The sequence below is a fragment of the Ostrinia nubilalis genome, chromosome 6, assembly GCF_963855985.1.
Source record: "Ostrinia nubilalis chromosome 6, ilOstNubi1.1, whole genome shotgun sequence".
NCBI classification, from domain to species: Eukaryota; Metazoa; Arthropoda; class Insecta; order Lepidoptera; family Crambidae; genus Ostrinia; species Ostrinia nubilalis.
This window is the reverse complement of record NC_087093.1, coordinates 5,015,913-5,042,005: the sequence shown is the minus strand read 5'-3', so window position 1 is coordinate 5,042,005 and position 26,093 is coordinate 5,015,913. Positions and strand designations below refer to the sequence as shown.

At 36.1% G+C, this 26,093-nt stretch overlaps 1 protein-coding gene across 1 annotated transcript in view; it reads right to left on the bottom strand.

Annotated features, from left to right (window-relative positions):
* Positions 1–26,093, bottom strand: part of LOC135072458 (uncharacterized) — a 55,849-nt gene that overhangs the window by 10,221 nt on the left and 19,535 nt on the right. The window contains exon 2 of the mRNA XM_063966366.1: positions 14,113–14,291. Within this exon, the coding sequence (XP_063822436.1) occupies positions 14,113–14,176 (64 nt within the window). The 5' untranslated portion in view covers positions 14,177–14,291. The remainder of the gene's footprint in view (positions 1–14,112; positions 14,292–26,093) is intronic.

Sequence of the window (26,093 nt, the reverse complement as noted above, 5' to 3'; positions counted from 1 at the left end):
TTGTACAGGTCAATGAAAATCACAGGTCCAGAACACTATAATCCGGGCCTTTTCAAGGCGAGAGTGAATAGGCACTTACAGGACAGATAATACCATCCTAGACTGAATCTCACTTAACACCAGGTGCGATTGCGGTCAAATACCTGCCTTATCATGCATATAAAATAGTTGTATAAAAGGTTGTTAACAGTTCAGTACTCATGTAAAAGTAGGTACTTACTTGCGATTGAAAATATCTTTGAAGTTCAATACATTCGTTTTACGCGTACCTAAGTACCTACACTATGATAACAAGTAATTCATAACACATACTAAATCCACATGCAATGAAGAGGTCATCAATTATTACGTAAAGGAACTGATTCCTACCAAACCTTACCGTGTTTGTCTATTTAATTCAATGCCCACAAACTTCCCCGTAGATGGCGGTAGAGTCGGCACCAATCCAATTCGGGGGAAATGCAGTGTGTATACATAATGATGAGACCCTCCTCGAACGTACGACTAAAACGTGTCTCGAGCTGTTTGCTCACTCAGACTCGAGGGCACCCGACAAAAGTGTGTGATGATTTTCCGCTTTTCCCCGCTTTGATAAAGGTTTTTTTGCGGGTCGTTTGTGATAAAGTACTGTGTTTAGCGGATTCTGTTGGTGTTGGCTTGATTTTGGTTCCTTGTTTTCTATTTTGTAAAGCCTTGGTACAAAACAAATAAAAGTGTACAAAAATTTAATGGTATAATCTGATAAATTGTTGTCATAGATAAGTCAAAAAAGAAATTCCAATTAAAATAATAGCATAAAGATCATCCGCGCCGTAAAGCATGACCCCATCTTAAATTAATGAATGAAGTTTTAACTAAAAAGTAACAAAACGGAGATCTTTATCGTAAGAAGATTATCCTGGATTAATTTGTCATAGAGTCGTCAAAAACAAGCTTTAGTAATAACTTTTTTATGGATTAGTGGATACCGTGACAAGGTCTATTAAATTACGTTCTTTTTATCTTACATAGAGTCAGACTGAGTACCTACGTTTTTCTAACAACAATAATATCTTATCATCAAAACTGGTTAAATTTCAACAAAAAAGTACTTAATTTCAATCTAATTTCTGCCTTTTTGCGCAATTCTGAATCGCCTCGAAGCTGATTGCTAAAAACTCAAAACTTTCTCACAGTAATTCATGAAGTGTCAGCCAAAGAAACTTTTCTAATAATAAATATTATTCGCCATTTGCTTTGACAGAGCAAAAGTTATTGATTCTTAAACGGACCAGTATGTCAAGACGAAATTCAATTTAACTTTGAGTATTTCAAATGGTAATAAGACAACTTTTTGTAGAAACGACGCCCAACAATAATATCTAAGTGGAATGGCATTACATACAGATGAGTGAAAAATATATTTTAGATCTAATATTCTTTCAATAACGTATCTTTACTGTAGCGAATAGGCCTCAAAATCTTGATAACGTCAGTTGTAGTTCAAAGTCATATGTAGTTCAATAACCAATCACTTTTTGATGCCAAATTGCAGTTAATTTTCAGATTTCAGTCAAAATCTGAATATTACGTTATGTAGTTTACTTCGGTACTATATATACTATATACTTTACATTAGTTACTAAAACATTACCTTATGTTATTGTATTTATTTTCATAATAACTTCTTTTATCTCACGTAATCTAATACAAATTAGTAATTTTGTTCAAAATTTGTCACACTAATGACAAGAACTTAGAAACTTTAAAACAAAGTTTTAAGCTAATCGAAACTTGTACACAGGTAGAGTATCTTAACAATGAGCCCTCTTATTTTGTAACAAAAAGCCTAGAGTTTTAGCCAAAAATAAATTACGTCACAGAAGTGGCCACTTCGCAGTACTTAACATTTTTATTTATTTATTTATTTATTTATTTTATTTGTTTAACAATGTTTCAACAGCATTAAATTGTACATAAATGTGCAGGAAGATACAACTTGAACATAAGCCAATTAAAGAAACACATTCTATTACTAAAACATTTTTAAATAAGTTAACGTGGGTAGGTAGGTGAACACTAAAACAATTCAAAACTAAGTAAGCAAATTACATGTGAACTGGGTGTGAAATTCCGAGTCACTAATCAAATAATAATTATGTATTTACATAAACTTTATAAATGTGAAAATAAATATTATAAATTAAATTAGATTAAAGTAAATTAAACAAGCATTATAGCATGGTCAGTGTATTGCAAGTGTGTAGTGTATGGTAAAGTGTCATAGTGTGTGTGATGAGGTGTTACGGTTGGTTTACATGGACGCTCGTAATGGTGGTAAAAAGATGCTAAGTTTAACACGATAAGTTTTATGACTTTTTATTATTTATTTATTACTATCGGCATTTTAGAGCTTGTTCGTAAGCTGCTTATGAACTGCAGTTTTGAACTTAGCTTTAGATGTATTGAATATGTCGATGTCGGAGAAAAATTTATTGTATGATCTAGGCAGTCTAATAGACATATCGTTGACCTCGTAGTTAGTGCGCACTAACGGTGTGTGAAAGAGTTGCGTGTGGCGAGTTCTTTTAGAAGGCGCGTTTAAATTGAGTATTTTATTGGACAATTCAATACAATCCAGCTTTCCAGAGCATATATCATGCATGACAGCCATGTCCTGCATCAGACGCCTATTACCTAGCGTAACGAGGCCGTGTTTGTGGCATAATTCATTGTAATTAGGGTAATCATCAATTTTAAGTTTGCTACGGTAACTCAAGTATTTAACGAATTTAATTTGAAGGCGTTCTAGTGAATGTTGATGAGTTATGTATTGCGGATTCCAAACAGTGCTGCAATACTCAAGAATACTCCTGATATAAGCGTAGTAAAGAATTTTTATACAAGAAATATCAGTGAAATCGCGTGTAACCCTTACAATAAAACCTAAGTTCTTGTATGCCTTATTTATTATATATTCCAAGTGACAATTAAATGTTAGCTTGCAGTCCAAATAAATCCCTAAATCTTTCACAGATTCAACCCCGTTGAGACATACATTATTTAGTCTATAACCATATTCAATGGGAGTTTTACGCCTGGTAAACTTAATATGTACGCATTTAGAGACATTGACTGTGATTCGGTTAGCTATGTAATATGCAGAAAGTCTATCCAGATCTTCTTGAAGTCTCAAGCAATCCTCAATTGTGTTGACCTTCATATAGATTTTAGTATCATCGGCATAGAGTAAGACCTTCGCATGTTTGAAACACAGGCCAATGTCGCTTATATAAGCTATATAGAATAAAGGCCCGAGGAGGGAACCCTGTGGTACACCAGAAGGGACAGTGATAAAATCAGAGCGATTGCCACCAATAACTACGGCCTGCCTACGGTTATATATGTACGATTTTACCCATCTGTATAAATCCCCATGTATACCGAGCTGGTGAAGTTTCTGCAACAGTATGACGTGATTTACGCGATCGAAAGCTTTCTCGAAATCAGTGTATATCACGTCAACCTGAGACTGAAAGCCCATGCCCCCATGCACATCACTAACAAATAGGCTCAAATTTGATACTGTTGATCTGTCCTTTACAAAACCATGTTGTTCCTTAGGTATCCCCTGTTTTATGATCGGATAAATTTCATTATAGACAAATCTCTCTAAACATTTGGCAAAAACATTTAGAATCGATATTGGCCTATAGTTCTCAACAATGCATTTAGAACCTTTTTTATGTAGTGGAACTATATTGGCTTCTTTCCACTTCGTTGGGAAAACTCCTTCGGAGATAGATCGATTAAAAAGTATAGTCAAAGGGATAGATAATGCCTCAGCGCATCTCTGTGCAAATATTGGTGGAATGAGATCGCTGCCAGCACCTTTTCTAATGTCTAGTTTATTTAGAATCGTAAAAACTGTCTTTTGCGCGACCGAGAAAGTGTGAATATGATCCTTCGAGTCAATCTCAAAATGTGTGCCTGCAACAGAATCAGTCGGCTGAGCAAACATCAGCTTAAAGTAATTGTTAAAAGCTGCGCAAATTTCGTTGCTACCCGTTAGCTGTTTGTCACCATGCGTCATTGTACCTGGATATCCTGTGTTATTTTTACGTTTAGAGTTTACATATGACCATAACAGTTTAGGGTTAGATTTTATGCTTTTTTGAGAACGTGTTAAATATTCTTGATGACAGCTACTTTGCATATCTTTCATTCTCCTTCTGAGCATAGAGAACGCATCATAATCCAATGGATTCTTGAACCTTTTCCAACGCCGATGAGCTTTTTGTTTTTCCCTAAGCAAGTTAATGAGAGCTCGACTATACCATACCGGATACGCGTCTGAAAATCTGGTGTCTACAACTGGCACGAATTGGTCAATTATTTGATACAAAATCGAGTAAAAATTATCAACAGCTTCATCGACTGTGCCAGATGATACAACGCTCGCCCAGTCGACGGCTCGAAGCTCTTTTGTAATGACCTCGTAATCTGCCTTCCTAAACAATTGTTTTTTTCTAGAGAGTTTCTGCAATGGTTTCGCATAAACATCAATTGCTTTAATGTCTAGAGTAGTGTGTTGGATGTCTTCCTCCACTAACGGAGATGACGAGCAAGAGACTTCTACGTTAAAATTACAAAAAAAGAGATCTAATGTATTACCAGCATTATTACGATAAATGTTGTTTTGTTGCAGACCAAAAAAGTATGACTGGTTAACTAAGTTAATTCCTGCATTTTGTAACTCAATTGTACCTTTCCTCAAATACGTTGGGCCAGAAGGACCCCATAAAATATTAGGCAGGTTGAAATCACCGGCTAGTACAAATAAATCATCTCCGAACGACTCAGCAACGCTAGAAACCAATTGCATGCAATCATTTATACGAGAAGGCAACGCGCGATCCGGCGCCATGTAAGCCAGCGCTATGTGCAAGTTATTTAGCAAGCCTATTGATCGGCCGTCCACTGTGACCCACACGCACTCAATATCAGCGCGCTGCCACTCCGTACGCGCTCGCGCATTCAGTCGACGGGAGCACAGCACCATAACACCACCTCCGTTCGACCCGCGATCCCGGCGAAAGATTGTATATCTGCCGTCCGATAGTTCTGAGTTCAAAATACTATCGTTTAGCCAGGTTTCTGTGATTAGAACGATATCGTGATCCAGGTTTAGTGCATTATTGTAGAAATCTAATGTTTTAGTTCTAAGGCCGCGAACATTCTGGTATAGAAATGTTAGGTTATTTATTTTGAACGCGCCTTTTTACAATAGGTGTTACGATCAGTTCCTATGAACGGCACTTGTATTTGTTTGTTTCTGCCAATTGCCGAAGCATCAAATTGAGTTTTTGTTGTGGAAAAATAAAATAAGTCACTGGAATGTTGAGGTCTAACAAAATTAAATGATAGATTACTACTCAATGTGACGTAATACAAAACGAGCGTAGGGGTGTTTATGTGAAGTGTAAATGAGATTGTGTATGAAATATGTATGTGTAGACGTGGTAAGTGTACAATGTTATTAACGTGCGACCAGCATAGGGTTGAAACTAAGATAGTAATTATGGCGTAGTGATAATATTTTCTGATTATTAATAACATGGTGAAGCAAAGTATTAGGTAATTTTTTTTAAATCTTCCTCGCAGGATATTAGAATGTAAGGCGAGTTTTCTGATTTTCTTGTATAAATACGGCAGTTTTTTGTCCAAATAAATTTATAACCAGAGTTTTTAGCTTTAGACTTGCAGCTTTTTAGTAGCTGCTTGTTATGAACAGATAAATGTTCGTTTATATAAATATTACATAACTCGCCCTGCACTCCCACATCCTTTGAGGTTAAGCCGTGACGCTTTCGCGCAGCCGACAATACCTCATCCTTTTTAGAGCGATTATGGAAGCGGATTATCAAATTACGAGGTTTTCCTTTCACTTGTCTCTTTGCTTGGACACGATGGATGAAATCCAAATCCTTTGGGTTGATGTTAACGTTGAGGTGCTTCGCGATATTTTCCACTATGGCTGGGAGTGATTCGCCAACGTTCTCAGGGACACCGACCACTTCTACATTCTGAAGCCTGGACCATTGCTCTTGCCTTAAAGACGCCCGATTTTATTTTCAGAAGCCCGAGGAGTATCTCCGTAAAGAGCTTTCAAAGTTAAAGGTAAAGTTTTAATTATATTTTTATTTACGGCGACCGAACCATCGAAGTTTTCCACTGGACTTAATTTACTGTCAAAAGTAAAGGGGAGTAGATTTATTGGAGTTAATTGATTTTGTCTGCCGTTTTGGAAACACAAGCTTTGGTAAAAATGCTGGATTTAAGTTTAGAAATCTTTTTTGAGGCCTGTATTCAGCAGTGGTATTAAGCTGAAATTAAGATGATTAATCTCGTAAGACAGTTTAAAGTAATTTCAAAAAATGTCTAGAAATTATCCAGATCTAAACCAAGCAGGAAATATAGGTACTATTATAACGTCTAGATACGTGTAAATGATAATTATATTTTTTTTTTTTTATGCATAACAAGGCAGGTATTTGACCACAATCGCACCTGATGTTAAGTGGGATGCAGTCTAGGATGGTACATATCTGCCCTGTAAGGCCTCAGCCTCGAACTTAGCGGGCAGCGGGGCGGAGGCGGCGGCGGCGCGGGAGCGGCAGGATCTTATGCGTAAAATCAAATAGACCGGTTCTCGAAAACAGCGGCGCGGCAGCGGGGCGGCAGCGGGCAACGAGCGGGCAGCGGCGAGGGAGCGGGCAACGAGCGGGCAGAGCGCACTCCTTCTTTTGCCCACAATAAATCGAGCGTTAGGAATAAATTTGAATCGAAATAAAATTGTCGCCGTTGTTCAGACATTTCGTTTGCGAATAAAAACAAATATCTCGACAACACAACCCCGAACACAACACTTCGCCGCTAAAGCGCCGCGCGAGCTGCCCGCTTGTTTCGAGAACGGGTCTGCGTTGCCCGCCCCGCTCCAGCGCCGCCGCCGCTCCCGCCCCGCTGCCCGCTAAGTTCGAGGCTGAGGCCTAAGTGCTTATTCACTCTCGCCTTGAAGAGGCCCGGATTATAGTTTTCGGGAAAGACAGCAGCAGGCAACGAATTCCAGTCCCTAGCTGTTCGCATTATAAAAGAGTCATCGAAACGCTTAGTGCGAGCTGGTGGAATGTCAACAATATAGGGATGGTACGCTAACCTGCGTCTGGTTACCCGATGATGGAAGGGGGCTGGTGGAATTAATTCGTGTAATTCTTTCGCACATTCTCCGAAGTGTAGCCTGTAGAAAACCGATAGGGATGCTACCTTACGGCGATGGTCAAGTTCTTGGAGCGCCGCTTCAACAAGGGTAGGGCTGTCGATAAGTCTTCTGGCACGCCTTTCCACCGAATCCAAAGCAGCCAAATGTTTCTTGGCAGAGCCGTCCCAGAGGTGGCAGCAGTATTCCATGCAAGGTCGGATCTGTGCTTTATAAAGCTGCAGCCTTTGCTTCTTGGAGAATTTCTTTTCTTCATAAAGTTCATGTATGCAAAGTGCAAACTACCATAATATTATTTTAAAAAAAAAGTATACAGTATACAATATGGCTATACAATGAATCAATTAAATTAGCTTTATTTCAATTAATGGCGTTCAATCAATTTAATGTTTGTGAAATTAACAAATAACAATGAGTATTGTTTGACCCGACAACACTTTTAAATAAATTAATGATCGAATGTGACGACAAAATATTAAATAATCAAACTTGCATCTTTTGTATTTATTTTGGATTTCCAAATTTTCATTTGAAAATTGACATAAATAAACAAATCATTTATAACAAGCACCGATGACTATACAGGGTGTTAGGTAAATGGGTATATGAGCCGACACTAGCCCATGTTAACATGGTCATATAAATGGTATGGTGAAGTCAGAAAATTGATATCTTCATTTTAACTATTTTAATTTTCATACAAATCGGATTTTGTAAAATTTATTTTGTATGAAAATTAAAAAAAATAAAATCATGATATCAAATTTCTGACTTCACCATACCATTTATATGCCTATGTTAACATGGGCTAGTGTCGGCTCATATACCCATTTACCTAACACCCTGTATATAGGAAATAGGCCACACAATTATAGACTTAAGATAAAAGTACATTAAAATCAATACTGTAGCAGAACTAGCTCCAAGTCTACCCCTCTGTCTTAACACGTTCCCTGTCCACTATAGATCGTTAAAATCGTTTATTGAGGTACTTATTAAAGCAGTGAAGACGTAATAATGACTCTTATTTTTGTAAAAAAAAAATTAACATATTGTTGGTTAACCGTCGTTCAAAAACCCCAAGGTTTTCAGCAATGTATTAGGTAAGGTACTTTTCAGAGCAAGTCCAATGTTTTTAATAATGGGACATGAGGTAACCGTAACATCATGGTCTTGTAAATAAAAGTCCGCAATTAAGGTAGTTCCAGTGGAAGTTGTAAAGTTTTCAGTAATGGTAATGAGGTAACCGTAACATGAGTTTGTCGATAGAAGTTCGCAGTAAGATTTACCTCATGGACAGCGAACGGGTTAACTCCAGGTGGAAGTCCAAAGTGTAACAAAGACCTCGCACCCCTATAACCCGTTTATCTCGTCCTCTCAGACTCCCTCAGTTTGCTCTCTTTTCATTGATCGTAAAAACTTTCGGCTGCAAACGTTAATAGTTTTGTTAGATGTAGATGGAAGCCGATACTATCCATTTTGTCGAAACTGAAGGCAATTTGTGACTTGTCCATTGGTATTTTCTCTGGTGAGTCTTTTTTAAATTGCACCTTGCGATTAAAACATGTTTTATGATTTTAAAAGTCAAACATAAATTATATTATTCTGGTTATTTATTTAGCAAGCAATAGTATGCCTCTTGGTTTCTAAAAACTTTTTTTTCCTCTAGGTTACATATTATTTTCTAGTTTCTATGTATAATATGTTATACAGTGTGTCCGGGCATGTAGTGATCAAACTTTAAGGGCGTAATCTATGGACAATTTTATCGATGAAAATACTTCAAATTTGGGGCCTGACCCATTTCTCGAAAAATTACATCGATTTAAGTTTTTAATTTTTTAGTTTACACCTCTTCTTTAAAAAACAAGTGAAAGCGTGGGTAGCTTAACATTAATATTCTAATTACTATGGAAACCGCTGGGAAGGGGTATCTTTGTTCAACAATTACGTCGAAACTAATGGACGTAGACTAATAAATTTACATTCGTTTTGTAGAATAGCTCAAATACTAAAAATACAATGCAAATCCCAACTAATATTATAAATGCGAAAGTAACTCTGTCTGTCTGTCTGTCTGTTACGCTTTCCCGCTTAAACTTCGCAACCGATTTTGATGAAATTTGGCATAGAGATAGTTTGAGTCCCGGGAAAGAACATAGGATAGTTTTTATCCCGGTTTTTGAAACAGGGACGCGCGCGATAAAGTTTTTCTGTGACAGACAAAATTCCACGCGGGCGAAGCCGCGGGCGGAAAGCTAGTAAAACATACCTTAACGACCTGTTTTTTCTTGTGTTGGAAAATAACTGAAAAAGAAGTGAAAAAAGTAATGTATTTTTCTAATTTTGTACCGGCGTTTCTTCTCAGCACTTGCCATATGTTTGTCTCGAAGCGCTGGTAGGGCCCAAAAGATAAGGAGACATGTAAAGTGCCCCATAAGGGCTAACTTTTCTTTTTTATTATTTTCTATAATAATTTTGACGTTCATAAGTGCCACTTGTGGTCTAAACTGAATAAATACTTTTGATTTTGATTTTGATTTTGAATTAAATCCATTCTTACTCCCATAAAATGTATGAAACTTGTCTGCTTTCTTCTTCTACTAATAGATAATTTTATTGGCTATCGCATGATATAAATTATTTGCCTATTAATGTTAAGCTACCCACGCTTTCACTTATTTTTTAAAGAAGAGGTGTAAACTAAATATTAAAAACTTAAATCGATGTAATTTTTCGAGAAATGGGTCAGGCCCCAAATTTGAAGTATTTTCATCGATAAAATTGTCCATAGATTACGCCCTTAAAGTTTGATCACTACATGCCCAGACACACTGTATAAGAAAAAAACTAAACGATAAATATGTAATTTTAAAATAAACCTTCCTAGATCGACTTATCAAAGTACCTACACATTAGAAATTATTTGTCTAATGGTTAGAAACAATATAACCAGCTAAAATAATTGAATTTTATCTGAAGTTATTAAACTTCCGCCCGAGAAATTCGGAACCCATTCAGCTAATTTTACGTTTCAGCTAAGTTTAAGTTTCTAAATTCAAAGCCTGAAACGCCCTAAGTGTTGAAAGTTAGAGTATGATTAAAATGAACGGCTTCCTCATGGAATTTCAGTCTTTTTCATAATTTGTCGAGTATAATATCAGTTAAAAAATCCTATAATACAGATTTCTGTCAAACTAAAAAAAGGACTTAGTATCATTATATCTCTTATAGCTTCTCCAATTGCAAATAAGATTCATAGACTATTGTATGCAATATAGGATACTTACAAAATTGTTGATTCAAAATTAGACCTCCACAATTCCTAACACAGCGTACGAGTACTAATCTCAAATCTCGAGTTATAGTAACCCAAATGCGGAACGTTGCAAATGTTCCGAACTTTGCCCGGAACATATCAGTAAATTGCGTGTGTGGAACAAAGAATCTGGCAAATGGGCCGCGGTCGGCTAGACGCTGCATCTGACGCGGCATTACAAATTGTTAGCATTTCGGCTGCTAGGCTAGGCTTGTTGGTTGTCCAATGGATACAGACACGATTTAGTTACAGTTGAATGCGATTGAAATTAAAACTCAACAATACTCAATTCTGTATTGCATCCATAATGTTACAGAGGTGGTATGTATATGGTTTTATGAGATACAATTATGGACCCTGTCGGGCACAGCATTTTAAGAGAGGGGAAGAATTTATAAACATTTAATTAATTCAATTACATTATTAATTATATTATTAGTTATTAATAAGTATACAATTAATTTAAAAAATGGTATTACTATTATAACATATTATTAATTTTGTAGATTATTTTTAAATAAAATATTATTCAGTCTAGGTACATAATAAAGGTAATTAAAGCCTCTTTCCCGTTATTATCACATATTATCAGCTTGTCAACCCATAAAAGTGTGTCAACCAATCAAATTGTTAATATCCAATTAACTTAATTAATCACCTTTGCTGAAAGAAATAAAAATCACTGCTGTGCTCTTGACTTTTACGTGAAACTTCTGCTTTCATTCACTGTCCCGAAAATAATATGTGTATTGTCGTGGTATGTGTTTTCATATTTTTAATAACTATGTGTTTTCAGTCATGATCACTCCTCCATTGTACCTACTTGATTGAAATTTCACACATTTCAGGCCAATGAGCACTATATTCATATTTGAATCATCTCTTTATCAACACTGGCAGAAGTGTTATCTATTTGGAAATTCTTAATTAACTGGTTTTTCAATTTAATGTAATTTACTGAAACAGGAAAGTGGAATGGTGTAAAATGAGTTCATGTGAGAGACAAGAGACCTCTACTCGTAAAAGGATTTAAACATTTTCCGCCTTATAGCTCTCATTTGGACAGCATCTCAGACTGAGTGAGAGTAAGCCCCCCTTACTAGCTTCTATTGTACGCGAGAGTGCCCAGACTAAATCTGACTTTAAGTTAGTATGATTGGTAGCGGAGACCTGCGGAATGCAGACAAGTCAACTTTCAAGTTTTAGGGGTTCCACTAAGCTTTTTGATAGAATTCAACCTCAGGAGTACTTCTACTTATCCACACCGAAAAAAAAAATCTGCTAAATTGATTCTACAAAGGCTTCTTTCTATAAAATCTCTGGGATGATAAATTCCGGGAATTGAGCGCAATCACAACAGCCAAGTTCAATTAAAAAACATCATCTATTCCCATTCCACAGCCTGGGCTTAAATTTCCCATACCACCGGGTTAAAATTGGGTTTTGTTTCAATGGAAAAAAATATAATACATAGAATGTTTCGCACGAAATGCCTCGACTGTTAGCCACTGGATTCCGGATTTATCGTCAGGTTGTCCGCGCAAGGCCCGCCACACGTCTGATATTAAATGGGCCAGCGGAAATTAAATGTTCTGTGCTAGTTCATATGACATGTTAACCAGCAAATACTCGTTTATGTAGGGAATTGAAAAATGGACGGTTAAGAATATTAAAGCTGGGTTGCACCATTTTACTGTAACTTTGAGAAACGTCAGAAATATGTCAAACTCCATACAAAAACCATCGGCTATCGTTAGGCGCGACAGATTTAATCATTGTATGCAAGTACCTCAGTTTGTATAGAAAACACGCGCGGCACTTCACACTGACAACGCGTCCGCGCGCGTGATTTTTTATATGAAATCACGTGCTCCGCGGCGGAGCGCGGCGCAGTGTGATAACCGCCTTATAGTTACCGTCAAAGTTAGGTGGTGCAACTCAGCCTAAGTGTTCCTCCAACCTACAGAAATAATAATGGTTGTATCAAGCTTCCACTAGCTACCAATCTTATTATGAAGATTGTATTAGCTCTATGAAAGTATGGGGACGGTAAGGCAACGTACAAGACAGCGAGCTAGATTGGCTAGGAACTGATAAGACTTGGTAAGAAATACTCACTTAAATTGATAAATTACTGTTTAGTGGAGTCTAAAATTGGTTCCAAAGAAATGCAGTTTGAATCGGCTTCTGAGTACTTTGACTGCATAATGCAATTTCGCTGTAACTTCTAGCGTGCAGCTTAGGTCAGCCAAACAATCGATCTTGCGTGCCCGGCCTTACAACATGTTCAATCTCGCTTGCCGAAATGGAACCACATTTCTCAGCTGCAAATAGTTTTCGCCAGCAAGTTACGGAGTTATATTATGAGAGGATATTTAAACGACAATATGTTGAATGAGTTTAATAATAATTTTGTAAAACATAAGCGATTTTTTCATCCAATTTATACGATCAATTTAATTTGGTTTTATTTGGCCATTTACATTATGATCTACTGCTCAACTGCAGTAACTGCAGTACTGATCGAAACTGCAAAGAAAAAAACGGTTTTTCTAACACTACCCTACTTATATACCTACTTATTTTATGAAAACTGGCTTTAATTTAATTGTGTATCGAAATACAACATTGGATTTATTTTGAGTTTTTGTTGCCTCATTTTTCTCGTCTATATGTAAAGCAAGCAATTTACAAACAAATATGTGAACGCAGTGACCTACTAAAGAAAATCGATAGTTTTTAAAGTATTGGTACTCGATAGCTCATAGCATAACGGAATGAGCACTCGAGAAATCGATACTCGATATCTCGCAAAACTGGCTCAGTAAGAGCTTGGGCGAGTCGATAAGATCTGATGGTTAAGTTGGCCCGCGTGGGGTATTTGCGACCTCGCATGTCGGCGTAATTCAAAACGGGGATCAGGGAGATATTTCATTTCAGGAGAATGGGCCAAAAGACCCCGTAAGGGGTTAAACTTAGCTTGCAGATCTGAATACCTGTACGGAGTAGTCCTTATAATTACGTTATTAGAAACTGACACAATATGATGTGCAATAGGGATGTTTCCTTGGTAAAAAAGCAAGAGTTTATAAAGCCCGTCAGGTGACTTATCAAAAAATACTGGACACGTATTTTTCACTTTTTTAAACTATTGAAAATTTAAAGAGATAAAGCGTGTCAAGGTTCAAAAGAAGAGTCCCGTGACGTCAAGAAGTGCTTTGTGACTACACGTCAACGCATCATAATTTCGTAATTACTTGTTTGATTGAGAAGTAGAAAAATATGTGTCCAATATTTTTTGATATAATTGACGGACTAAAAGTTTTCTTTTAGAAAACTAGCCTAAACTTAAATTTATGAAACAAATGAAATAGACAAGCCATAACAACCACTTTTTATGGGCATTCCTGAATTTTCCTCAAGGTTTGGAGGTTTCCGTGTAATGGCGGTCAACATGGTGTACTTTATTGGATTCTGAGACCGCCATAATGAACTTGGTAGCCCAGGAACTGGATTCTGCAATTTCGACTGTACTCACCTTGTCTTAAAGCGTAGAATAAAATAGCTGCGCACACACCCCATGACACCGTCCGGGGACACATCGCCCACACTTAATTCATTGCACCATCACTAACACTTTAGCAGCACTTTTTTATCACATCACATTATTTTGACAGCGTCTTGTTTATTTTCTTATAACAGCAACATCTCGCTTGCCTGTAAAAGAAAAAATAATAATATTATTAGGTGTTCATCTAGGTACACAGCGTGGGACGTCCACCCACAAGGTGGACCGACGACATCATAAAGGTAGCAGGAAGGCGCTGGACGCAGGCCGCTACCCACCGAGGAACATGGAAAGCATTGGGGGAGGCCTATGGCTGAGACGATGATGATGATCTAGGTACAACTTATAGATAAATATTTCTAGATCTAGATTTTGATCTTTCAGGAGTCAAGTACAAACAGCACATTAAGCTAAAGGCGGTGGCCTCTTAGGTACCTACTAATAGAGGCGTTTTTGCAACAAAAATGTATAAATAAATATGTACCTGTAATCTACATACGTAGGGATAATAGGAATGAAGTATGAATGAGAAACCTTCATTACTAAAGTTAGGGATTATTAAAGTTCATGTACGCTTCTGTTAGAATGTAAAAAGTTTCCCAGAAACGTTTTGATCGTAGTACGGCGGGTAAAATCTATCTGATTCATAATATGAAAATTCACTCAAGTAAGGCCACGAGTAAAATCTAAATTTAAATGTACCGTATGATAAAGTCCGTTTTCTAATTAAATTCGTATGAATTTTAAATACCTCGTTAGCACCACAACAAGAAACAACAAACGGAGGGTTCCATTTTTGCGCACCACAATGGAAACCTAAACACACGTTTACCTTTTACGCTTGCCAGGTGCTTAATATCATACAATCTATAAAAATATCTCAACCTCTATATTTCCCCAATAAAGGTCCAGTTCTGGCAAATGTCCCTTACATTTGTGACCCGGGGGACGGCGTTATCGGCCCACATCTGTCCCGACATGATAATAAAGGGTTCCAGGGCCCAACATTTTATTCAATGAACCGTCGATATATCTAAGAGTTGACGTAACTTTTCGGGCGTTTAGAATCTCGGAAAGATAAGCCGGGAAATTTGCTTTCTTGGCAGTTCCGCAACAAGTTTTGTGTTTGGTACGTTTGTGATACCTTCATGTACTCCGTAAATGTACGTCCTTACAACATATTTGTGTTTAAGCAGCATTTGTTCCTAACTTTAATCAACACTTTTATAGGTACTCATATTAAATGTTTACCTAACTAATCATCATTTTCAGCTGATTGCTATCCACTACTGGACATAGGTCTCCCCCAACGTGCAATTTTACCCTAACCACAGCTTACCCTATCCAATTTCTATTCTATTTCAATTCTATTTATAACTGTTGTCTGTGCCAAATAAATGCATTATTTCTCCACTCTATTGGAATTCATTTCCCCAAAGAAACACTAACCCAAATCCCTCGATAGCTATTGCTTTAAGATAAAATATCGCACATTTTTTTAACCGACTTCAAAAAAGGAGGAGGTTATATGTTCGACTGTATGTATTTTTTTTTCTATGTATGTTCACCGATTACTCCGTCAATTGTGGACCGATTTTCAAAATTCTTTTTTTGTTCGATAGGGTACACTTCTGAGGTGGTCCCATTGTCACCAAGTCAGGATCTGATGATGGGATCCTAGGGAAATCGAGTGCAACCCTCAAATTTTATAGGCACGTATATCGTTTTTCAAACTTTTTCTTAAGTTATTCAAGTATTTGCTCCTGGAAATCATCATCTCATATTGATGAGCTGATGATAGAAGGTAAAACTCCTTAATGCTTAGGAGTTGTAGGATAATTCTTTAAATATTATAAGTACAAATAGACCAACAGTTGTATTCTTTCATGTTTTAAGGTGGGCTGACGGTTTAAGGTCTTTTTAGGTTTCCTATATGGTAACCTGTATTTTGTAGGGAATATTATTTTACACTAGACATGAAGAATATGGTCTTAATGTACTGCCTACCTTCAGTGGTAACATCAAGGTAATAATTAGTTAACTAAAAAGCAAGAAATAAGTAAAATTTTATAAAAAAAAAAAAAACCGACTCCAAAAAACCTACACTAAAAAGTAGAAAAATAATTACTAATTACCTACTTATTCATTAGGACGAATTAATATATTATGTAGGTATACCATGATTGATACTTCTGGAGTCGGTGCCAAGATTATGAAACATGTAAAGTTTGCCTGCACCGACTCCAAAAGTATCAATCATGGTATACCTACATAAATATTAATTCGTCCTAATGAATAAGTAGGTAATTAGTAATTATTTTTCTACTTTTTAGTGTAGGTTTTTTGGAGTCGGTTTTTTTTTTTATTGATATCCAACATTGGATCATAAATATTGTGAGACCTCAACTGGCTCGCGTAAAAAGTACCTTTTGCAAATTACCCACGTTGTTGAAAAGGGGAAACATCCTGAAGGTTTTCCATCTGGATTAAGGCTTATTGGATTTATTGCGGAACAACTGTTCAGTTTGTTATGATCTCGTGCAGGTATTATTGAGCTCACTTTACAGCGAAAACACAATCCACAAAGTCGGTAACAAGCTCTCAGTCATAAATAACAAATTGTTGGTTACCGCAAAATTTTCAACAATGTTTTGAATTTATCTGGTACATTTAGTTACTGTTATAATAATTTCCTCCAATTTCAACAAGTTTTCAATCATACAAATTACGCGCCTCTGATGAATTTATTTTCCCGGGTTGAAAAGGCTTTATTATTCTAATTAACTATCTGTTGGTTACTCTGTGCTAGAATTGTATTCATAATTGATTACTTACTGACAAAATATTTGAATTTATTAACAAAAATCAAAACACACAAGGTCAAAAACTTATACCTACATAAGTATAATTTTCTACAATTTGTTATGAACTAGGTACGTACCTAATATCAAAGCAGTAGTCATTACTTTGGCTATGTTTGTCTCTCGCTCACAATGACAAATGGAACTGTTTGACCTAATCCGACGGTACATTTTGCTACACCTTCTAGTAATATACTTTTCTGTATTCACTAATGTGCCTTTTTACTCGCTGCCAGATTTTTGTAAAAAAATAATATAGTTCTTTGAAGACCTGAGGTTGTGCAGTAATAAATCATGACTAACATCCAAACATGTAATTTTCAGTATTCTTTTAGAAGCTCTGAATGCAGCTTTTAAAGCACACTTTCAGATCGCATCCATTTAGCCTGTCACAATGATCTAATCGCTTTATAGAAACTTTTATCAAAGAGTTTCAGTCAAAAGGCAGCTTGTAAAACAGTTGTAAAATCGCTAATTAACTATACCTAGAATGATGCAACCCTAAACAAAGTCAGGGGCAAAGGTTAGCGCAATAATATCGACTAGAAACTCGTAACTCCCGCTAAGTCTGACGCCAGCCATGACAAATGAGAGGTGACATCAGCTAATCCTAAACAATTTACCTCGGACCCAAGATCTGGTGGATTTATGTCTTACAAACAAGGGGGATACTTTACGCTTAATATCCGGATAAATAGTTTGAGACTAATCCTCACTAACGCCATCTAAGTGAGAATTAACTTAGATGTAAGTACATTTATATGACACAAATTATCATGACCAAGACATACACATAAAGTTGTTGGTAAACTCAATTTAGTGATTGCTTTAAGCATAGGTATTGCTTGTATCATTGTACGTTTAATTTCCTCTGTAATTTTGGAGCTTTGTCACTTATTTATTTAGGATTCATACAGCGATACGAAGTCCTAATATCGACAAGATATTAAATGCGGTATGTCCAGTAGAAATAAATAGTAAACAAGTATAATATTATATTGGATTGTTTTTCAATTACTCAACGTAGTATTTTGTTAACTTCAACAAACCCGTGTAATCTTTTACTCATAATATTCTAATTAATTGAAAATTTGATTCATCTTCGAAATCCAAACGAATTTGCGACCAGCCCTACCACCAAGTGCATCCAGCGGACGAACCTATTTGCTAACTAACCATACATTTATAAAGAAGCCGTCTCCTAATGCCCGTCGCAGCTGCTGCAAGAACTAATTAGCTCCCTGCTGAGCTTAATACTTGAGACAGCACGTAATTATTTCTTAAATTGACTCCGTGTAGCTTGATCAAGAGCAAACACTGCTTTATTAATGCTTGCTCTGCGTCAGCCAGTTTATAACGACACACATGCTCTGAAACTGTAGGTAAATGTATTTTTCTTTAAGATTAAAAAAGCTTTATTTAGGTCCTAACTAGGTAGCTTTTCGCATGCGTCCGTCTGTCACAGAATGACTTGATCGCGCACGTGTCTCTCTTTTAGGTAGAGATCACTTAAGATAATATTGTCTTCATCATCATCATCATCATTTCAGCCACAGGACGTCCACTGCTGAACATAGGCCTCGCCCAATGACTTCCACATCGCACGGTTGGTAGCGGCCTGCATCCAGCGCCTTCCTGCTACCTTATTCTCTTAAAAGATACTTAATCTATGTGAAAATGCATGGCATGGGAAAGACTCATTATTTTCATATTTTCGTTCTTCAGGTCATTTGCAATAATGACAGAGTGGGAAATAATATTCCATTTCAGAATGTTGACTGATATTTCAGCACGAAATGAAGGAACTCGTACCTAATGAAATTGCAAAACACAAGAAGGCTCGTTTATTATTTCCGTAAACATTATGAACATAACAAACAGTATACTTAATTAGGTGTTTAAGAAAACAACGAGTTTGTTCAATGCCATGGAAAATTCAATTTTCGATGAAATTAGGCTTTTAGAATAGAAACAAGATTTGGGAAAAGAGAACATTGAGGCAAGAGTGTTACTTGTATTATATTGTTTAAGTTTTTTTTATTAATACGCATTGTGATATAGATGAAATTTGTCGGTAAATTTTTAGAATTAAAAAAGTCATAATATCTTTGAAGATATTTAAAAAAAATAGTACGGTCGACGAAAAGTACTGGGACATTTACGTAAACTTGCCTCAAAATATTTAAGTAGAATTAATTCTATGAAAATTGTGCCCATGGAGATATGAAGTCATTGAAAAGAAAACAATAATTTTCAGTCAATGGCTATGAAAGCTTTTTAACATATAGCCTGACCAGGAACATAAAAACCCTGGCATAGAGGCGCGTCAATCGCATTTGATAGTGCAACACTGAGTACAGTCGTACCTGTGTTAAATTAATAGGCTAACTTTATGTATCAGGATTCAGGATTACGGGCTAATTTGATATTTTCATAAATTAACCAAAAAATATTATTATAGGTAACCTGGTTTAAATAAATTAAATGAAACCATCAATCGAGCTAGTAGGATTTATTTTATTATTCATCAATAATCAAATTCAGAACTTGAATATTCAACTGCAATGTTTGGTCATGAACGCTTCAAACTCGGTATTTCTTTCCCAATTCCATAAAATTCAACACTTAGAAAGTGACAGAAAATTTTAAAATTGGTAGTTGAAACAAACCACAGCTATTTTTCATAGTGGACTGTACTATACGATAAACATGACAGTCAATTTGACAACCTTTGTCGGAAACATTATTCAATGAAAATATTGTCCGAACCCTTAGTATTTCTCTTCGACAAATACTTTAACACATTGTGAACCACTTTTCTTTCACGACTATAAAAAGATTTTAGCAATTTAATTCACAAAATCAATTGCGCACATTTAAAATAAAGTTTGTTTACATTTTGACAGCAATAGACTGACATGCAAGGTGACATGTCAATGAACTTTTCAGTTACTGTTGCCATTAAAAGAAATTAGTACCATTAGTTTTCCGCAACATGGCGAGGGTTTTTATGTTCCTGGTCAGGCTATAATCTGATTTTTTTATTGTCGGTCAAGCTGTAGATCTTGGCTACAAAGGAGTTGCAGCAGTGGGAACGAGAGGTGGGAATAGTCCCGTAATATAATCGGATTCTTTACAACCTTCTGGGTTTCTAAACTTAAACCGGTAATAACTACGGTACAGCATAGTAAAATAGCATTTTACATTATAAGCACACAGAGCAGATTTAATTAAACAAACGCTTAGCAAAACATTTCAACTCTACAGTAAAAATTCCGTATTAAAGACGGACGCAAAAAAGTAGGGGTCCGTATTTTTTCAGGTCTATAATTTTATTGTAATTTAAGTGTTAAGTACTAGTTTTAATTATAATCTGGATATTTAAAACTCTATTACCTACATACCAAATTTACGTTTAAGTATAACAATAAAAAGGATTTGGTCAACATTGATCATTAACTGAACTAAAATTATATCCATAATGTTATTCGTGTGTTTCCAGGGATTTTTAGTTTGACTGCGGTACCATAATACAACAAACAAGTAAGAAAAATGAGCACAAACATAAAGACCGGTTTATTTCAGCGGCCGCAATGTATTAAAATTAAAATTTTTAGACCTGAAACTTAAACCTTTCTTAAATTTTTTGTATAAAGCCAATTTACTGAATTTTAAAAGATTTAGCAAAACACTTTTTTAGTTAAACGCTATTTCTATTATGTGATTTTAAATACCATGAAGCATATTTTATCCAAACCTCTATTCCTGAGTTCATAATCTCACGTATTGTGTTTTCTAATAGCTTCAGCACATCAAAGTCGGGGTATGAAAAACGAAATCCAACCGACGCTGTGGAGTATGAAATGAGAATCGTATTCCATTTTACAGACTTCAAATGGAACCCTGCTTGAATAATAAAGGGTGGGATATCAGAGTGCTTGCTCACCGTAATTCGTGTTTAATATCTTAGCTGTGACTTCCCCGACATAGACTGAAAGCCTTTGGTACATAGCGAGCTTGAAAGAGCAGCGAAGCGTGAGCGTAACGTCAGCGATGTGACGTTTCTACATGATTTGACAGCTCCCAGTTACCTGAAGGTGTTTGAAGTGTACATAAGCAACAGATAATTTGAAATGAGAAAGTCATCCTACTAATCCTACTAATATTAGGTACCTATATCGTAAATGCGAAAGTTTGGATGTCTGGATGTCAGGATGTTTGTTACTCTTTCACGCAAAAAACTACTGAATGGATTTTGATGAAACTTTACAGTATTATTGTTTATAACCCAGAATAACATATAGGCTATAATTTATGACGATCTGTGACAAACTAAATTTCACGCGGGTGAAGCCGCGGGCAAAAGCTAGTCATACAATAATTACAGCCCCAAACTGGTTAAATAACTATTCAATGGTATTTTTACAGAATCCAAAATCTGTGTTAATGTGTAGCAAGTGAAATGTGTAGGCCTTAGGAACTTCATGGAACCGTATTTTCTGACTCTATCTCAAATGAGTACGCTTCTCCAGCTTTACCGGGATTACAATCATAGTAATACGAGGGTTAAGCCTAGCCCGGGTTAAAATACGGTCCTGGTCAGAGTGCAGAACGAAAGCGGTTGTCGTTTCTGAACGTGATAGTACTTTTAAAGCTTGAGTATACTTTTGCTCCAATTAATTAGCAATAACCTTATACTTTTATTTTCTACACGTTGGTTTGTAAAGCACTATATTAAGTACATACAAGCATCGTATGAAAACTTATGTCCTTTATAACTCATTTTTAAGTTAGTTGTTCCGTAATACATTTTTTTATTAGGAACTATTAAGTATGGGACTGGGAGTCTTATGTTATGAAGTTATGATAAAGCTATTTGGACCCTATCAAATAGACATTGAGGAATACATTACGACACCCCTCGATTTGGTATCGGCCGATTCTTGTTACAAATTAGAAGTCGACTAAACTATCGGCCGACTAAAAGTCTGCGAGGAGTTTAAAAAGTGCATAAAATCCATCACATAAAACAATATCAAGTGTTATGCCTACAATAGTCATATTAATAGAACAGTGCGGCCTTTGTTTTGCCTCCAGCTATAAATTGATTTAAATGGAAGGCATCAGATACCGGCCTCGCCCACAACTGGGTGACGGCCGAGAGCTGGAGGACGAGGCAATTTCACTCATACATTACCGCATGTTCAGTCACGATAGAAAACAATAATAACGATTGGTAGTAACAAACAGTGTGCCTACCATGAGTTTACGTTAGGTGAGCTCGCTAGCGAATACGTCAAAAAATTCTATGAAGATTTTATTTCTTGAAAGTAGCCACTAGGGGCGCTGCACAATATGTCATACATTTAAATGTCATTTTTTTACGCAGTCGCTAGCGAGCACACCTAACGTAAACTCATGGTAGGCACACAGGTTTATAGCTCGAAACTGATAATATTATGGAGTATGGTATCTGGCAGATAAAGATCAAAATTCTCATTGCAAATCTTACAAGATTTCTTCTACTAAAGCTTAATCATAAATACTTGCGAGTGTTTGTAACAGAATGTTGTCGATTAAAAATTTTGGGTAAATTTTATTTATTTGACATAAGGTATCTTTTTTGTAAGGGCACAAATTAAAGAGGAAAAGTTTTATTCTATATGCATTACCTAGGTACAGCTTAAAGCAAATTGTAGTTTTTATTTTGTTTAAAGTGAGGTGGGCACAAGTAGCATAGAGTAAGCAAATACAAAACTCGTATAACATTTTTACGAGGGCACGTGACACCTCGTAGCTACGTATGTAATAATATACCCGACCTTTATCTACAGTCATAGTAAAAAAGAATAGTAAGTATAACATCTAGGTAGGTACATACTTATAGTTTATTATTCCACGTATCGTCGCATTTCGTGACGACATGCGACACGACGTATCAATCTAGCGAGCATTATAGTTTATAGTTAGAAAGAAGGAATAGGGATAGAAAGGGAAGAGGAAAAATACATCACAAGTTCAGTTATTTATCAAAGGTACATTTTAAGTTTTCAGACAGAATCTATACTTCTTTAGGTACCTACTTACTGATATCATAAAACTGAAAAGTTTGTTTAGTTAAACGTGCTATTATAATCTTAGAACTGAAAAATGTGTTTAGTTGAACGTGCTATTTATAATCTCAGAAACTACTGGTTCGATTTGAAAGAGATCTTAGGCTGAGTTGCACCATCTAACTTTGACCGTAACTATAACAATAACCGGTGTTTATTGTATGGAGTTTGACAGATTTTTGTCCTTTGTCAAAGTTAAAGTAAGTGCAACCCAGTCTTAGTTCGCTGTCGCTTCAACATCTAGGTGCCAATTATGAGGTATTACTATCTCCTTTACTATGGCCCCAACATTTGATGGGCGGACCAGCCGTGACGTGGGCTTCTCGGATGCTCAATCGGAGATTACAAGGGTCCTCGTGATCGTGGGTAATACATATACTAATGTAGAGAAAGATTATGCGATACCGCCCAGGTAGATTCTAGCAGGACTTTATAACACTGAAATGTTTCAGTTAAAGATTTCAAGTAGTTACTTTTTAATAAAGGGCTTGTGGCTATCTACAAGGGGTTATTCGTTTCTCAAGCAGGACAGCACATCGGACTACATTTCCATTGAACCATTTCATTCCATTCCACTCGTCTCTATTAAAACGATTTAAGATCTCAGAGTTTGTAGCTTGACATTCCACCTTCTGTGCATACATTACTTAATCTTTTGGTACAATCACGATTAACAGAGAAGTGCGAGAAAGACTTTTTGCTCAGACAAATCTCCCAGAAGAAACCGCAAGCAAAGCTACTATCATACCTACATCCTACAATGAAAATCACGCACAGACGTGTTTCCGTTCTAAAAATAGCCAGCTTTCTGCCAACCACTTCGGGATAAATGTTCCGCCATAATGTTGCCATATAAAAGTGTGCAAAAATAGAGGCAATCCCATCTACCGGTGCGATATATTATAGACGACAGCCGGTATAGAATACAGCCGGACAGTCTAACATTTCACTTTTACCACCGAGGATTAAACTACATATTTTAAAATCAACATTTGAAGGTAAAAAATATCATAAACTAGTACTTAATAGGTACCTAATTACATATCATAACATTATGAATATTTAAAACAACCAAGTTTAAAAAAAAGTATGAAAAGCGCTGGAAAATAGAAGAAAGAGATTCTTATCGTTTTTTAGTTTGAAATGGATCGCGAGAGACAAGCGAAGGTTAACTACTTAAATTAGAGACCTTCCACCTCTTTAAATAACTTTAACTTTTCCACTTCTGCTACTTAATGCAGTTAGTGTTATTTAAAATCCAGTATCAACAACCGGCTCGCTTTGATAGCCAAAGCGACGTAGTACATAAGTAATTTAAACTTTACCAATATCTACCGACTTCCAGGGAAAGCGATCCAAGAAAGTAGTCCAACTATTCAGATGGATTTCACACGTTGAGATTTCCAATTTAAAGTCAACTCAAAAACCTTATACCTATCTCCTTGTTCGATCTTGAACGTGTATGTACCTTTCAACCCCCAAATATCGGTCACATTTGATTAGCAGCAAATAATAATTATGTAGTGCAGTACAACGCCGATTATCCGAAATAATTGGGACCGGGGTCGATTCGGATAATCAAAAATTCGGATAATCGGACATAGACTGGTAATAAAGAAAAAGCATGTTAAAACCAAACTGTCACACATAGAATAAACTTTAATAACTGTGTTTACAGTTCTCTAATAACATTCAGTTGAAATATATCTTCTAGACTCCTGCGAGTTACAACAAAACAAAATAAAAATTACTTGGTTTTAATTTTTTATATTACGCTTAGGACTGATTCGGACAATTGGCGATTCGGTTAATCGGCGTTCGGATAATCGGTGTTTTACTGTAATGTAAATGGTTGTCCAGTTCCCGTAAAACAAATGTAACCTATCCATACAAGCTACTGAATACAAGCAGCCAAGCCAACTGTCTTTGAAACGAGTAAGCATAAGCCTAATGAGTTGCGGGAGCGGAGCGACAGTGGATGTTAGTCAAGCGCCCTCTAGCGATGCTACGAGTCCACATAATTTTAATTCTAATTCAAAGTTTGGTCTTTCGTAAGCTGATTTAACTAGTGGTTTGGATTATCAGGTGTTAGGCCTCGATGGTATTCACTGCGGGAGAATTATTATCGTAGAGATCTTGTTTGTCATAGGAGTCTGCAAGACATAGACTCTATGCAGATATTTTATGTAACTTAAAATACCCGACAAAAAGACAGTGAACCCAAATAGGTTCATAACGTAGTAATTTAGGTCAACTTGTCTTTGATTGCATTTAGTAATATCGTTGAGATTGCTCCGATAGTTCCCATAAATATTAGAGCAGAATATAAATCAGTTCTTCTAGAACGGTTTGGCTATTCGACGGTTTTTCACGCGCCATAAACTTTCTGTTTCGGACCGAAAACATTAAAAATAAACGTTCATTGAATTTATTTATTTATTAGGTACCTATTTTTTAGGTAGTTACACACGGTTAGTAGCTTTAACAGCTAGATTGACAAGCTAATTGTACACACAGCATGATAAATAAAAAAATAATGAATTACAAATACTAAGTGTTATAGCTAAAATGCATGGTTTCCTAGGAGTGCGCGCTAAAGTATTTATGTGGCAATTACATACGAATGGAACTGCGGGTAAAATTCTTATTATACATAAAATTTCAATGCCGATAAGATTATGCGTGGTATCGATTAATCCCCATCACAGATTCAATATGGCAGCCGTTTCGTAATCCTAACCCCTTTTGGGGTTTGTGGGAAGGTAGATACATGATAATCTCCTAAATTGTAATAAATTTATAAGTAATCTCATCATAAGAACATGGTATACAGAATTGTTAATTTTTAGTCAACTCACAAACTATCTAATACCTAAATACTTCAATAACGAAGAAAATTAAATTGTACAAAACTAACATTAGAATCATTGAAACTTCTCAGCAAACAATATAACATAACAATCGAATTCAATTACAA